At 49.9% G+C, this 17,045-nt stretch overlaps 1 protein-coding gene across 1 annotated transcript in view; it reads right to left on the bottom strand.

Moving 5' to 3' along the window:
- MOCOS (molybdenum cofactor sulfurase) overlaps window positions 1-17,045 on the bottom strand; it is a 50,074-nt gene that overhangs the window by 3,887 nt on the left and 29,142 nt on the right. Inside the window, exons 10-14 of the mRNA XM_008261215.5 lie at window positions 15,425-15,587; window positions 11,031-11,109; window positions 8,141-8,265; window positions 6,309-6,414; window positions 2,606-2,744 (exon numbers count right to left, since the gene is read on the bottom strand). Coding sequence (XP_008259437.3) covers window positions 2,606-2,744; window positions 6,309-6,414; window positions 8,141-8,265; window positions 11,031-11,109; window positions 15,425-15,587 — 612 coding nt within the window. The remainder of the gene's footprint in view (window positions 1-2,605; window positions 2,745-6,308; window positions 6,415-8,140; window positions 8,266-11,030; window positions 11,110-15,424; window positions 15,588-17,045) is intronic.

The raw sequence follows: 17,045 nt of genomic DNA on the forward strand, positions 1-17,045 counted from the left end.
GCTGGATATGTCTTGGCCTGTACCTATTAAGTGCACTCTGGCTGGTGGGCATTAAGCCAGAGGAAACAGAACCTCCTGTGGTTCACGGTCAAGCTTCCAAGGCAGGGGCAGGCGTGTGCTGCAGTGGTTAGGACGCCACTGGGGAAGCTCACATCCCCTAGGCAGTGTCTGGTCCAAGTCTCAGCAACTCTGCTTCTGACCCAGCTTCCTGCTGATGCCCACCCTGGCAGGCAGCAGGTGACAGCCCCAGCACTGAGCCCCTGAACTCAAGTTGGAGACCTGCACAGAGTTCCAGGATCCTGGCTTCAGCCTGGCCTAGTTCTGGCTGTGGCAGGCATTTGGGGAGTGAACCAGAAGACAGAAGATGTCTGTCTATCTGTCTCTCTCTCTCTCTCTCCATTTCAAATAAAATGAAAATAAAGACAATTAAAAGAAAACATGCCCAGGCCACATAAGCAGCTGAAATGGGCTAGAAAGGAGCCCTGCCTGTTTCTTGCCTGAGACACTCAGCTGACCCGTGACCCTTCCTGGGACACTCGGCTGACCCAGGACTCGGGACCCCGGACCCCTGCAGGCTTCACTTTCTCATCCAGCTCCTTAGCTGGATTATTTTTTAAGATTTATTTGTTTGTTTATTTGAAAGACAGAATTACAGAGAAAGGAGAAAAGCTACAGAGAGAAAGAGGTCTTCCATCCGCTGGTTCATTCCCCAAGTGGCTACAACCACCAGAGCTGAGCCAATCTGAAGCCAGGAGCTTCTTCCGGATCTCCCACACAGGTGCAGGGGCCCAGGCACCTGGGCCTTCTTCTACTGCTTTTCCAGGCCACAGCAGAGAATTGGATCAGAAACAGAGCATCTGGGACTTGAACCAGCACCCATATAGGATGCCAGCATCTCGGTGGCAGATTTACCCACTGTGTCACAGCGCCGGCCCCCTTAGCTGGATTTGATGATGATTCCAGATGCTATTTCTGCCCAGCCCAGGTGTACCACTCTGTCATGCTCAAAAGTGACACCTTTCACTCATATGTGAGAACCCCTGAGATGGGGCGGGACCCAGTGTGGCTCTGAGTTTACAGAACCCTCTTACCCTCTCTGCCTGCAGCAGCGCTGGTCCCCTGGGCCCCGCACCTGCCAAACGGCTGCCAGGATCCAGCAGCACCCGCAAGCCCGGGACCAGGCTCCAGCTGCCACTAAATAAAAACCTTGTCACTTTGGCAAAAGGTTCCTTTAAAACAGCTAATCAAACAGGAGAAGGCGGGACATTTTCCAGACACTCTTTTCAAACACCAACACAAAGAAGGCAATTTTTGTAAAGCAGCGTCATTTCTAAGCTTTTTTTCTTTCTGTTACTCTCAGCAATTGACATTTTAAAAAACGTGTTTACTAGCATATATGGTCATTTGAAAATGAGTCAAACAGCAACACAGACACTAGAAGGATGAAGAGAGCGAGCAGGGACAGCACAGCAGTTAGGACCCCACTAGGGGATGTCTGCAGCCCATACAGGAGTGCCTGGGTTCAAGTCCTGGCTCCGCTCAGGATTCCTGTTAATGCACACCCTGGGAAGCAGCGATGCTATCCGGAGCAGCTGTGTCCCTGCCACCTACGTGGGAGACCTGGACTAAGTTCCCAGCTCCTGGCTTCCCTGTTGGGGGCTCGCTCACTTGCTCTCTCTCTCTCTCTCTCTCACCCTCCTTCCCCCCTCAAATTTAAAAAGTGTGTGTGTCGCAGGGGGAGGGAGGCAACAGAATGAGGCAAACTGAGGGAAATCTAAGAAGATAGGCTTGGTCCCCATCCTTCTATGCTCATAAGGAAAAAGTAGCCACTGTGCAGAGAGTGACTGCGGGTGTGTCGGGGCCAACCTCTCTGAGGAGATGACAATGGAGCCGAGACCCAAAAGAAGGCTACATGCCAGGCAGGAGAGACAGCAGGGGCCCCGGAGCTGCAGCACAAAGGTGGGCTTGCTTCAAGATTGGGTCTGGAGCAGAGAGGGGAAGGGGTGACGAGCCCACAGAGGTCCACAGAGTCGAACCTCGTGAGTTTCTGTCAACAGTGGGAAGACTGCAAATCTTAACCTCAGAATTTTTTCTTCCATCTCACACCTTGAGAGCCCCACGCCCAAGGAGGGAGGTCGTCTGCGAGCTTTGTCTCCACCTAGGACTTCTTCCCCAGGCTGTACCTGGGCAGAAGCCAGAGTGTGCCGAGAAGCAGGAGCGGCCATGGCACTGAGGGCCACCGGGTTTCTGAGGCTGCCTCCACGAGCTGCAGCCTGCCAGAGAAAGCCCCAGGATCTGCTCACACAGACATGAGTGCTCCAAGAAATGAGAGGGTGGGCCCAGACATGGCACTGAGCCCCCGAGGGTCTGTGGGTGGCACATTCTCTGTTCCCTGTGTGAAACTGACTGCGGCCACCTCCTGGGGAGTGAGGGATAGATCATTCCAGGAAGTACCCCAGGATGCCAAGGTCACCACCATGCTGAGATCTTGTAGGTAAGAGCCAAGAGCATGGAGGACTCCCCACCTGCCACCTCCAGCTCAGAGATGGAGGTCTGTGTTCACTGGAGACCTGTAGGAAGGAGAGCCGAACTTCTCGGGACTTACCTGGAAATGCAAGGAGCCAACTGAGATTCCATCCCAATTCTCTTCTTCAAAAGCCCTTGTTCCACTGATAATGATATTGGCACGGAAGCGCGAGATGAGGTCTTGCATTGGGAATGATTCCTGCCTTCCATTCTCATTGCTGCATAAGACAAACCCACAGCGTGTGTGGCAGAGCGAGGCACACCAGGCCTCACCAGGCACACCAGATGATTCAACCTGCCTGCCCCGCAATGCCTCACTACGTCAGCTCCCTCCGGCCTGAGGCCTGCATGGCAAGAAGCAAACGTCTGCCACGAGTGTAAGGCTGAGAGACGCCCACCGACTAAACAGCCTTCAACAGCCTGAGATCTGGTCCCACCTCCCGGGAGGCCCACGAGAGGCAGGCAGAGATGGGGCAGGTCTGAGCTGAAGAGGTGAAGGGCTTGGGAAGTCAGGTGGACAGCGCTCTGGAATACCGTGTCTGGAAAGGGGACAGCCCCAAGCAGTGAAAGACTTGACAACAGGCTACACTGCCCAGGACCTCAAAAGCACACTGCCTTTGTGTGTTAAAATATCATAAATACACGGGGCCAGCGTTGTAGCCCAGCAGGTTACACTGCTGCTTGCCTCATCAGCATCCTATGTAAGGGCGCTGGCTCCAGTCCCAGCTGCTCTGTTTCTCACCCAGCCCCCTGCCAAAGCACCTGGGAAGGCAGTGGAAGATGGCCCAAGTCCTTGGGCCCCGTCATCCATGTTGAAGATCCATGTGGAGTTCCTAGGTCCTGACTTTGACCTGGCCCAGCCCTGGGTGTTAGTCTTGGGCCCTGTTTCCCTTACCTTTGGCTGCCTGCCCCACACATAAGCCCTGCTCTAAACCAGCTGGTGGAAAACATGGCCCCTGGTAGGAACCCAGATTGCAGCAAGCCTGTCCCTCCTCCCACCTTTTCATACCAGGGACCTCCTGACAACTGTAGACCTACTCTCTGTCGGGCTGTAGGCACCCAAGGAGGAGGGTCACCCAGTGTCTCATCAGAACTCATTTAACATGGCCGGCACTGTGCCATAGTAGGTTAAGCCTCCACCTGCAGTGCTGGCATCCCATATGGGCACTGGTTCAAGTCCCGGCTGCTCCACTTCTGATCCAGCTCTCTGCTATGGCCTGGGAAAGCAGTAGAAGATGGCTCAAGTGCTTGGGCGCCTGCGCCCACGTGGGAGACCTGGAAGAAGCTCCTGGCTCCTGGCTTCGGATTGCCTCAGCTCTGGCCGTTGCAGCCATTTGGGGAGTGAATCAGCAGATGGAAGACCTTTCTCTCTGTCTCTCCCTCTGTCTGTAACTCTGCCTCTCAAATAAATAAATAAATTTTTTAAAAAAATTTTAAAAAAATGAAAAACTCAATCATCACCCAGGGACCATGCACTGCAATCACGCTCTGGCTCCCAAGGAAGGGGAGCTGGCCCACTAGAATTTGGTATGTTTGTGCCAATGACTATTATGAAAGTTGACTGGGGCCAGTGCTGTGGCACAGTAGGCTAATCCTCCGCCCGCAGCACCTGCATCCCATATGGGCACCGGTTCTAGTCCCAGCTGCTCCTCTTCCAATCCAGCTCTGTGCTATGGCCTGGGAAAGCAGTAGAGGATGGCCCAAGTGCTTAGGCCCCTGCACCTGCAGGGGAGCTCCTGGCTTTGGATTGGCCCAGCTCTAACCATTGTAGCCATTTGGGAAGTGAACCAGCAGAAGGAAGACTTTTCTCTCTGTCTCTCCCTCTCACTAACTCTACCTCTCAAATAAATAAATGAAATATTTAAAAAATAAAGAAGTTGATTATACAAAATGGAATCAGTCATGTCACACCCAACTGCAATGGAGTTAAAAGGCTATGGAGAACAACACTCAGGTTACACACACCTGTTTCAAAAATTATCTTACAAACACAATCCAAAAAGGCCTAAACCTAACTCCAAGATTACAAGTCCTACCTAGCAACCACTGACATGTGCCAATCAGAACTCACCAGCTCATCTTAGGCACTGATATTGGCAATGACCTTTCTTTCACAAGAACTTTCCTAACCTCTTCCTTCCCCTCAAAAAACCCTAACACTGTCCTTTGTTCTGTAGACACACCCAGAGGCTACTCTGGTCTTCGCGGTAGAAATTGCAATTCTTGTGTACTGTTCCTAAAGAAACCTTTTGCTTAGAGATTTGTCTTTATCTATTTTTATTTCAAGTTGATGCTATAAACAGGAATTACGGCAAACAGCCCATCTTGAGGCAGTCAGGAGGGGCCCTTGGTCACACCATCAAACTATATTTGTGTGTGTTGAATGTGCACGTGCAGGCACATGGTCACATGGCCCACAAGACTCACAGGATGCTCGGCTCACGGTGCACAAGGTGTGTGCACACTCCTCTCTGGACTGTGTGCCAGGAATGAGGAACCTGCCTGGCCTGGCTCTGGCCTGACAGCCGGCTGATTTCCCCTCACTGCCTGACTACCTTGGGAGTCCAGTCTCCCCTGAAGAACAATGAAGGGGTTGGCCCAACCAAGGCCTCCAAGAGCTGACTTCCTAGCACTGCCTGGGCCCTTGGGTGAACACTGGGCAGGAGACAGCAGGCAGGGGTGCTGGCTGCTTTGCTGGTGGAGCCTATAAATTAAACATCGCATATGTGCAAGTACAACTTCAAAGGCTTTTATAACCTCTCTTTTTTCAGCCCTTAAAAGAATTGTGTCAAGTAGGGCAAGCCTCCTGGGGACAGAGGACAGTGGGAGAGCTGGCCAAGAAATTGGGTCAAGTTGATGGTAATTCACTTAAAACAAGCATTAAGAAATGGAATGATTAGGGGCTGGTGTTGTGACACAGTGGGTTGTGGCCCGTGGGTTAAGTCACCACCTCTGACACCAGCATCCCATAGGAGCGCTGGTTCCAGGCCCAGATGCACACTTCTGATCCAGCTCCCTGCTGATGTGCCTGGGAAAGCCGCTGAGAATGGTCTGAGTGTTTGGGACCCTGCTACTTAGTGGGGGAGACCCAGATGGAGTTCTGGGCCCCTGACTTCAGCCTGGCCCAGCCCTGGCTGTTGCAGCTACTTGGGGAATGAACCAGCAGATGGAAGATCTCTCTCTCTCTCTCTCTCTCTCTCTCTCTGACTCTGCCTTTCAAATAAAATAAATAAGTCTTCTAAAAAATGGAATGATTAAAAATGAGAGCTGGGATTCTCCTCTAAGGATCTTGAGGCTGTTAAGAAGGATCACTGGGAAGTAACAGAGACCTGTCAGGGAGACCAGTGGGAACCGACCGAAAGGGCCTCTGGCGTCCTGGACTCAGATGGACTCCGTGACTCTCAAGTCTTTCTTCCCCAGGTAGGGGCCAGGCCCAGCTCCAGAGGCTACATTTTTTTTTAAGATTTGTTTATTTACTTGGAAGGCAGGGTTATAGAAAGAAAGGAGGAGAGACAGAGAGTGAGATCTTCCATTCACTGGTTCACTTCCCAAATGGCCACAACAGCCAGGGCTGAGTCAGGCCAAAGCCAGGAGCCAGGAGCTTCTTCTGAGTCTCCCACGTGGGTGCAGGGGCCCAAGGACTTGGGCTGTCTTCCGCTGCTTTCCCAAGTGCACTAGAGAGCTGGATCAGAAGTGCAGCAGCCACATGGGATGGCTTTATCTGCCAGTACCAGCCCGCAGAGGTTATACTTGTCTGCCAGGCCTCAGCTAAGGGATCTTACCTCGTGCTTAGCTGTTGCTGAAGTTCCCACACACTTGAGCGGTTTACCAGCAGGTACTGTGCCTCATTCACCAGAGAAAGGGTGGCTGTTGCGGCAGGAAATTGATCTGAAAATAATGGAGCATTGAGAAGAAGGGTTGCTTTCTTGGAATGCAAATAAATCTGTTTTCCTGGACTTCTATTTTTTTAAAGATTTATTTATTTATTTGAAAGTCAGAGTTACACAGAGAGAGAACAAGAGGCAGAGAGAGAAAGAGAGAGGGAGAGAGAGAGAGGTCTTCCATCTGCTGGTTCACTCCCCAATTGGCCACAACAACCGGAGCTGAGGCAATCCGAAGCCAGGAGCCAGGAGCTTCTTCCGGGTCTCCCATGTGGGTTCAGGGGCCCAAGGACTTGAGCCATCTTCTACTGCTTTCTCACACCATAGCAGAGAGCTGGATTGGAAGTGGAGCAGCTGGGACTCGAACTGGCGCCCATATGGGATGCCAGCACTGCAGGTGGCGGCTCTACCCACTACGCCACAGCGCCAGCCCCTGGACTTGCATTTTCAAAGGTAGATTCTGTTTCTACAAGAGAAAAAGGTGGTGCCCTGACAAAAACAAAAATGCCCTACACATGGCTCAGACCTCTCAAAAGCAGAAAGGAAAATGAATTCCTAGAATATTCCACTTAACATAATCTAAAGTCAAGCACTGTGGCACATGGGGTCAAGACCCTGAGTGGGACACCCACAGTCTATAGAATATTCCATTTAACATAATCTAAAGTCAAGCACTGTGGCACATGGTATTAAGACCCTGACTGGGACACCCACAGTCCATATTAGAGCTCCTCATTGGAGTTCCAGCTGCTCTGTACTTCCGATGCACTTCCTGGAATGCACCTGGGAAGCAGCAGATGATGACTCAGGTACATGGGTCCCTGCAGCCCATGTGGGAGAGCTGGATGGAATGCCAGCTCCTGGCTTCAGTGTGGCCCAGACCTGGCTGTTGCAGGCATTTGGGGAGTGAACCAACAGACAGAAAATATTAATTTCTCTCTTTCTCTTCTCTCAATCACTTTAACTTTCAAGCAGATTAAAATAAATAGCATTTTAAATAAAAGTGAATCATCTGGACAGAATCACAATAAAATTCTGCAGTGGAAGCAATGAAGACTTGCAAGCAACACTTAAGGAGAGGTTGGGGTAGGGGGGCAGAGGGGAGGAGCAGGTGTATCCTTCCTCAAGGCAAAACAAGGCAGAGGGGCATGAACGAGAGCAGTAGGCCCAGGAAGATCTGAATCCAATCAGGTAGAGCTGTTGGTCCTTGGGCAAATATGAAATATTGATTTCAGAGGTAAGTGGAAGTTTTAAAACTTCTGAAAGGGGGAAAAACTTTTCAAAGAAAATCTCAAGTCCTTTCAGAACTGCTGGCCACCTATCACTAGGCTTCATTTGCTGGGGTAGCCATGGCTAACTTTATCCATGCTATTAGTAAAAGGGTTTTGGAGGAGGGTTGATGCATCAGTTAAGATGCCATTGTGGGGGGGGGGGGGGGGGACCGGCGCTGTGGTGTAGCGGCGGCGCCTATTGAGCTGTGGCGCCGGCCCCATTATGTGTGCTTCTAACATGCACCACTTGAGCTCCACTCTCCTTGACCCCCAGGAGGGGCCCATGGAGCCCACTGGTCCCATCCACCTGAGGACCCCCCGCAGCTTTCCACCAAAGGCTGACCACCCCTGCTTTCTGCCTGTGAGCAAGCAGCCCTGGAAAGCCACTCCGTGGGCAGTTCTCAACGTGTGCCAGGAAAACCCAAGGTCCTGTCCTCCAGGAACCCGCACCACACCTAATACCTTGTCCGTGTTTCTTCTTTGCATTCCGCTGGAAGCTTGAACTTTGTTTGATTAGATGACATGGACGGCCAAAGAACCTCGACAACCAGTTTGAGATTTTCTCTCCACAATCGTACGTATTTACCCTGGGGAGGGAAAAAGAAGAGGGCGAGCTGCTTTGTAGCATTTCTTTAACAATAAGCAGATTGAGAGAAGTTAGATGACAAAATACAACACCACACAGGCCCCCAGGGAGAACGCAGCCAAAAGTGTGCGTGGGAAGCCGCCAGGAGATTCCGAGGCCCAGGAAGGCCTGGTAGGGGATGGGGGAGAGGAGGACAGAGGAGGGAGGAGGCTCATGGGAAGTTGTCCCACCAGATAAACAGCTTTAGAAGCCCCTCCCAAAAGCATTTTTATATGAATTATCAACACTGAGAACCACAAAAGTTGCAAATGAGACCTTCCAGAGTGGTGCTTTGCTTTAAGAAATAATTGAACCCCAAAACCTGTCCTAGGTGTCCGCCAGGGGCCTGATCACGTGGACTGCTCGCTTGCCCACGGGGTCACCACGCCTCTAAGTTACTGGTGCAAGCACCTTTTTTGATGTGCTGTTTCCAAACTCCAGGATCCTCTTGGATTATCTCAAGTGCACATCACATCAATGTGAATTTATAATGCACGATCACCCATGTCTTACTGTGGGATTACAAACAGGTACTGTTGAAAATCTACCTTCTCCTTAATACTTCCTGGGGAAACAGCTGTCCTGCTCTGGGAGGGAGAGGGGAGCCTGGGACCTCACTTTGTAGCACATTGTCCTGTGCTGTGAGGGCCTGCACTCACGTCTGTGTTTGTTATATCGAGAATTTAGTTCCCAAGCATGAACACATCTACTCTCTCCTTATCCAGAAAGCTCTGTTATCCTCTAGAATATTGCATTCCTCCCAGGTGCAGTTAAGTGAAATGTACAGCCAAGGACAAGCCCACGAAATAATTGTGTGTATCCCTACATGGCTGTATTTCTCCCAGAAAACTGGTTTCAGCGACAAGCAAAGATGTTTACCCAAAATCCTTTGCCCTAGTTGAAAATGTGCTATAATTAACAGTTAAATTGGCTGATACAGTTAAATTGGTGCACATACTGGCAAGAAGATGGAGTGCTCAGCTCTTTGGCCAGCAGGGCCAATGACACTCACCTGTGCTCATTCACAGTCCTCATGCTATGGGCCTGGCACCTGTCCTGGGGTGTAACCTTTCATAGTCTCAGAGGGATCCTCTGTCTGGCCCCCAGAGGCACTGATGACTTGGTCCAGTTTGGATGTGGCTTTAGTAAGTGACACATCACATCAGGACTCGCATGCCACACGCCCCATCAGGGCAGAAGGATACATGATGTTATCTGTCAGTAAGCAGTGTCGGTGTCTACTGAGCACAGATGCACCCACTGACTAGGTCACTGCATTGACTAACAGGCAGTGAGAGCGCTAAAAGCATGTTAGTATATGTAAATCTTCAGTGAACTGTTATTTAGGTAACTTTCAGGATTTGAAGGGGAAACTGGCTGGGATATTAGACAGGATAGTTTTCCCATGAGTGGAAAATTTGCTATTCCCTATTTTCAGATAAAGATCAGATTTCAATAACAAGGAATACAAACATTTGGTTAATTCAATCAACAGATTTCTAAACAATGTGTGATCAAGAAATAAAACAGGGGGCCGGCGCTGTGGCACAGCAGGTAAAGCTGCCACCTGCAGTGCTGGCATCCCATATGGGCACCGGTTCAAGTCCCGGCTGCTCCACTTCCAATCCAGCTCTCTGCTATGGCCTGGGAAAGCAGTAGAAGATGGTTTAAGTCCTTGGGCCCCTGCACCTGCATGGGAGACCCAGAAGACCCTGGCTCCTGGCTTTGGATAGGCACAGCTCCAGCCATTGTGGCCAATTGGGGAATGAACCAGCAGATGGAAGACCTCTCTCTCTCTGCCTCTCCTCTCTCTGTGTAACTCTGACTTTCAAATAAATAAAATCTTTAAAAAAAAAAAAAAAAAGAAAGAAAGAAAGAAAACAGGTGTGCTATTACATTCGACCTAACTTTACATTTCCTAGAGTATAACAGATGGGCTGCCAACAACCCGGGTTGGGGAATAATCCACAGCTGCATGGAACGGAAAGCTATACTTGAGACAGCTGAGGGGCCTCCTGCTCCAGCCTGTCAGCTAGTTCAGGCTGTTCTGTATCAGGAATGTGTCTGATAGCTGCCTGATTCTTCTCTCTGCTCCCGTCCACCTTGTCTCAGCGGGTCACCTTGTCTCAGCGGGTCACTAACACGGGGGACTAGCCAGCCCTCCCACCTGCCTCCCTAACCCCTTCCAACCACGACACTGCTGCTCTCTCCAGAATGTGAATCAGGGCTCTTTCCTTGCCATCATGCCTCCTCGCCACCATTTCCCCAGCTAGTCTGTCCTTGCACCCCAAACTCCGCACCCCAGCAAAGAGAACACAGGTGGTCCAGTTGGAAGATGAATGATAAATCAACAAATGTAATCTGTGGAGAATAATAATAAACACAAAGGGATGCAACAAGGCAGGGGGGCAGCAGGGGGGTGTCTGCGGACGGCTGGGTGGCCCTCTGAGGGTTTTGGAGTAGACCTGATGGAGGTGAGGCTGACAGAGGTGAGGGAATGAGCCGCACAGAGGTTTAAGTAAGAGCTTTCCAGGCAGAGGAAACGGTGAGGGCAAAGAGATGAGAAGGGTGCATGTTTGCTGGGATCCAAGAACACCAAGGAGCCCCCAGGGATAGCCTGGCGCGCCCGGCAGACTGGATCGGGGCAGGTGTAGCCGTGGATGGATCATACAAGGCTCGGCTCCTCTCCCCTCTGGGCCGCCCCGCCAGCGGAGCCGAGAGTCTCACCTGTCGGCACAGACCTTGCTTTGGCAAACCTGAGCCTGTTCACTGCTTTCCTCAAGAGGCACCTCGATAGGCTCCATCCCTAGTGAGCAAGGGTAGACAGACGTTGACCACCACGTAAAGGAATAATTAGGTAGTTAGGAAACATACTAATATTTTTAGGATACTGGCATTTGGTTGGATCAAGTAAATGGCTGGCTCTTAGAATTTTTTTTTTTTATAACAGAGATTTTTCTTCATTCTCATCAGTACGCCCAGCAGGGTCTGCTTTGCCCAGCTCCAGCACAGGAGACCCCGCACTGGGACAATCACATCCAGAGACCCTGGGCACTGGATACACTCTTCTGATTTTTCTATGTATGGAGAAGTACATCCTGAGGTCACTGGTCTCTAAGCTACCTTTAGGTCCTTTAGAAATAGACAAACACAAAGGAATATAGAACATGCACGTGCAACACTTTAAAATAATAATTAATATATTAATATCCTGGAAATCTGAACTTCAACAAGAAGAGTACAATAAAAGAAGTTTTTATAGGAATGTCCCTAATAAACACAGAAAAATACAAAGAAAAGTCTTGGTAAACCAAATCCATCACTGTGTTAAAAAGTCATTGCCGAGGGGGCCAGTGCTATGGCATAGCGGGTAAAGCAGCCATGCCAGTTTGAATCCGGCTGCCCCACTTCCGATCCAGCTCTCTGCTGTGGCCTAGGAAAGCAGTGGAAGATGGCCCAAGTGCTTGAGCCCCTGCACCCACGTGGGATACCCAGAAGAAGCTCCTGGCTCCTGACTTTGGATCAGCCTGGCTCTGGCTGTAGCAGCCATTTGGAAGAGTAAACCAGCAGGTGGAAGACCTCTCTCTCTCTCTCTGCCTCTCTGTGACTCTGCCTTTCAAATAAAATAAATAAAATCTTAAAAAAAAGTCATTGCCAAGTACTATTTTTTTTCAAGAGGTCAAGATTAGTTCCATTTTAGACAATCTACTCATGTAGCATATCATGTTAACAAATTATGGGAGAAAAAAACATAAAGACCAACAGATGCAGAAAAAACCTTCAGCAAGAACTATTAGTCAAGACAAAACTGTTAGCAAAAAAAAAAAAAAAAAAAAAAAAAAAAAAAACCTTTAGCCTGATAAGATAATTCTATCAAAAACCTATGATAAATATCATTCTTATTTTTGAAAATTTGGAAGCATTCCACTTAAATCAGTAATAAAGGCATCATCTATCACAGCTCTAACCTATTAAGAATGACTAGCAAAGGTAGTAAGGAGAAAAAAAGAAACAAAAATGTAAAAAGCTGATACAACATGATTACTATTTGAAGGTGATAATGGGAACCACAACCTAACTTAAAAAATACCTGCTCCCCCCAGCCCAAAGAGGATTCGAAACCGGACACATCAAAGCCAATGGGGACATCCCTGACACTCTCCCCTGCCCCCAGTGCATCACCGTGAAAATGAGAAGAACTTGTGACTCCCAGCTTCACCCAAGGGAAGGAAAGGGTTGATTTGCGTGTCCAGAACCCTCTATTTTCTCAAGGGTGCTCCCGCAAAGGACTGACTTCTGTCTTTCAGTCTCGGCACTCTGACGCGTCTGGTACCGTGGAGCCACACAGGGAAGAATGAAGGTGGTGACCTTGGCTAGTGACATCATTGATTCTACCCCCATACAGGCTGAAGTCAGTGGGGGAAAACCCTACAGAAGTTATGCAAAAAGAAAACGAAGAGGGCCATGGCTGCAGCACAGAAGGTTAAGCTACCACTTAAGACGCTGGTATCCAATCCCACAGTACTGGTTAGAGTCCAAGCTGCTCTATTTCTGATTGTGGCATTCCTGCTAATGCACCTGGGAAGGCAGCAGAACATGGCAGAAGTACCTGGGCCCCTGCCACCCACATGGGAGAGCAGGATGGAGCTCCTGGCTCCTGGGTTTGGCCTGGCCCAGACCTGGATGTTGCAGCCATTTGGGGAGTGACACAGCAGAGGGAACATCTCTGTGTGTGTGTCTGTCTCTGTTTCTGTCTCTCTCTTACACACACACACACACAATCACTGTGATTCTGGATTTCAAATATGTAAATCTTAAAAAAGAATCAAAGAACATCAATACAAAAAAATCAACAGAACACATAGGAAGACAAGAGGGGAAAACACAGACAAAAGAACAAGACTAACAGTAATCAACTAACAAAATGACAACAGCAAATCCTTCTGTATCAACAATGACTTAACAGCAAATGATTTAAACTCCCCAAAAGACCATAGCTGACTATATGTGCCACCTTTAAGAAATTCATTTTAGGGTCAGTGTTGCAGTGCAGCAGGTTAAGCCACTGCCTGTGGCACAGGCAGTCCATATGGGCACCAGTTCAAGTCCCAGCTGCTCCACTTCCAATCCAGCAGCCCGCTAATATGCCTGGGAAGGCAGCTGAAGATGGTTCAAGTGCTTGGGCCTCTGCACTGATGTGGAAGACCTTAATGGAGTTCCTGGCACTTGACCCAGCCTAGGCTGTTGCAACCACTTTGGGAATGAACCAGCAAATGGAAGATACCATTTTCTCTTTCTTTCTCTCTCTCTCTCTCTCTTTCTCTCTCTCTCTCTCTCTCTCTCTCTCTCTCTGTAACTGCTTTTCAAATAAATAAATAAATCTTAAAAAAAACTATAGGAAAATATCCCTGATGGATACAGAAGCAAAAATTGTTAACAAAAGGCTAGCAAACTGAATCCAACAATATATTGTTAAAAGGATCACACGGGGCTAAACTGTAACGTAATAATTAAGCCTACACCTGCAGTGCTGGCATCCCATATGGGTGCTGGTTCATGTCCTGGCTGCTCCTCTTCTGATACAGCTCTCGCTTATCGCCAGGGAAAGCAGCAGATGATGGCCTAATTGCTTGGGCCCCTGTACCCACATGGGATACCCAGGAAAAGCTCCTGGCTCTTGGCTTCAGATCAGCCCGGCTCTGGCCATTGCAGTCATTTGGGAAGTAAACCAGTGGATGGAAGGCCTCCTCCCTCTCTCTCTCTCTCTCTCTGTGTGTGTGTGTGTGTGTAGTTCTACCTCTCAAATAAATAAAAAGTCTTTAAAAATAAAAAAAAGAAGGGAGACGAGGAGAACTAGAAGAATCTGAAGGAACTGTGGCCAGATGTCAAGATTTACTGAAGGGGGCCGGGCTGTGGCTGGTTCACTCCCCAGATAGTCACAATGGCCAGAGCTGTGCCAATCCAAAGCCAGGGGCCAGGAGCTTCCTCTGGGTCTCCCACACAGGTGCAGAGGCCCAAGGACTTGGGCCATCATCTGCTGCTTTCCCAGGTCATAGCAGAGAGCTGGATCGGAAGCGGAGCAGCCGGGACTCAAACCGGCATCCATACGGGATACTAGCACTGCAGGCAGCAGCTTTACCTGCTATGCCACAGCGCCAGCCCCGGACATCATATAATTTCAAAGTGTACCTCTTTATTTTCTTTTTTTAAAGATTTTATTTATTTTCTTGAGACACAGAGTTACAGAGAGAGGGAAAGACAGAGAGGTTTTCTATCCAGTGGTTCACTCCCTAAATGGCCACAATGACTGGAGCTGGGCCAATCAGAAACCAGGAAGCAGAAGTTTCTTCTGGTTCTCCCACACAGGTACAAGTGTACCACACAGGTACAAGGACTTGGGCCATCTCCCACTGCTTTCCCAGGCCACAACAGAGAGCTGGATCGGAAGTGGAGCAGCTGGGACTAGAACCGGTGCTCATATGGGATGCCAGCACTGCAGGTAGAGGCTTAGCCCACTGCACCACAGCGCCAGGCACCAGCCTGTACCTCTTTACTTTCTGATGGGACCATGATGCCATTACCTCTCCTTAAAAATTCCTCAAAACAACAAGGGAACAAACAGTTGTCCCTCCTAGTCATCGTTTCCATGACTTCAGGGCTATTTTAATCTTCAGTGGAAGAACAGCCCCTTGGCCGGCGCCATGGCTCACTAGGCTAATCCTCTGCCTGCGGCACCGGTATTCCAGGTTCTAGTCCCAGTTGGGGCACCAGATTCTGTCCCGGTTGCTCCTCTTCCAGGCCAGCTCTCTGCTATGGCCCAGGAAGGCAGTGGAGGATGGCCCAAGTGCTTGGGCCCTGCACTCCATGGAAGACCAGGAGAAGCACCTGGCTCCTGCCTTTGGATCAGCACAGTGCACCAGCTGGAGCGCACCTGCCATAGCGGCCATTTGGAGGGTGAACCAACTGAAGGAAGACCTTTTTCTCTCTCTCTCTCTCTCACTGTCTAACTCTGCCTGCCTGTCCAAAAAAAAAAAAAAAAAAAGAAGAAGAATAGCCCCTGTCTCCTGTCACGTGAGGTGAGAGCCGCTCCCGAGAACGCTCTAAGAAAATTGTGTCCACACCTTTGGCTTCGATGACCATGACCCTGTGCTGCAGGTGGATGAAGGGCCGGATCAGGCAGAGCCGTGGCTCCTGCTTCTGACTCAGACAGATGCCGTTGTGATTGACAACCATCCAGCTCCGGTCGTACAACAGCCCTTGCTTTCCTATAGGCCATCTGCTCACCTAAACACAAAGGTAGGTGTAGTTTAGGGCAGGGCGCCTTACAAGTGTGCACACCCATGCAAATGGACCTCATTAACTCGGCACACGCTCTTGAAGGAAGAAGGGGAGGAAGGAAAGAGACAAAGCAAAGAAGGCAGCGCAAAGGCATGGCGGGAGCGCGAGTCCATTCAGCCTGCAGGTCCCCTCTCCACCTTTCTCCACTTCTGCCGGGGTTTACAAGGCAAGGCACATGCATGGCACCACCTGCAGAGGGCACCAGAGGACTGTCCTACCCCACAGATGCCCTGCTCTGTGTGTATCCCCCAGCAGCATGGATCCTCACAGCACAGACGCACGCCTTCACACCTTCACAAACAGTGGTACACTGAAACGGTGACTAAGTTGATTCACTGTTAAGTACACACATTTTCTAGAATTATCCCTATTTCTACAAAATTAAAATACAAACTTTATACAGGTCAAGCTTTCCAAAAGCTTCCTCCAATAAGAACTGAAATTGCTGGAGAAATCATTGCTTCCATGGCTGGGTCGGGGACCACGCGAGAGGAGCCAGGGGCAGCTTGTAGTGCCAGGAAAAGGAGGAAGAACTCAAAAGACAAAACAATGCGGGCAGGTCCCGGGGATGCAGAAAGCTCGCCAGATGGCCCAAGCTGGAATACCTTGAGATAAGAACGCAGTGTGGGATTATAACCCAGAGCATAAATTAACATCCAAGAGTTCACACTGATAAAATACATGACTGAGTGAGTAAATAAATGGAGGAGAAATCAAGGAGAAAGACAAAACTCCTTGATAGAAGAATTCCAAATATTTGTGCAAAAGCTTCCCCAGGCTTCAGTGTGGGCCCCACATAGGGGCTGCTTCCAAAGCGTCCAGTATAGAAGGGAGGCACTGAAGCAATTTTATAGCAAAGCAGCCCGGCAAAGGCTCCCTCGGCCGGGCGATTCGGGTTAACACGGACAGTGGCAAGTCCTCTTCACAGGAGGCACCCTGATGGGATATGGCCAGACGAGCACTTGACGCGTGTGGTCTGCCCCCAGACATAAACCCAGAGATGGTCTAATCGTGAGAATGCCTTCGGGCAAGCCCAAGCCCAGGACCGTGCTAAACCCTATCTGCCAAGCACCCCATGAAACTCGCACAGTTACCGAAAACAAGGAAAGTTTGAGAAACATCATGGCCCCCAAAAGCCTAAGGAGATGTGTCGGCTCAGTGCCACACGACACAGGCTGGGGTCCTGGAACAGAAACGGGACATTAGGGGAAAACTCAGGTAGTCTGAATGTTATTAGTTATGACAAACACATCACAGAAATATAAGGGGGGAGGGGAGCACAGGGGCCGGGCTGGCGTGGCGGGGCAGCATTAAGCCGCCAGTCGCAGAGCTGACATCCCATACCGGAGGGCAGGTTCCAGTCCCAGCTGTTCCGCTTCCCCTCCAGCTCCCTGCTAATGCACT

Source organism: Oryctolagus cuniculus, chromosome 10 (genome assembly GCF_051225735.1).
Source record: "Oryctolagus cuniculus isolate XC-2025 breed Fujian yellow rabbit chromosome 10, ASM5122573v1, whole genome shotgun sequence".
In the NCBI taxonomy this organism is placed as follows: Eukaryota; Metazoa; Chordata; class Mammalia; order Lagomorpha; family Leporidae; genus Oryctolagus; species Oryctolagus cuniculus.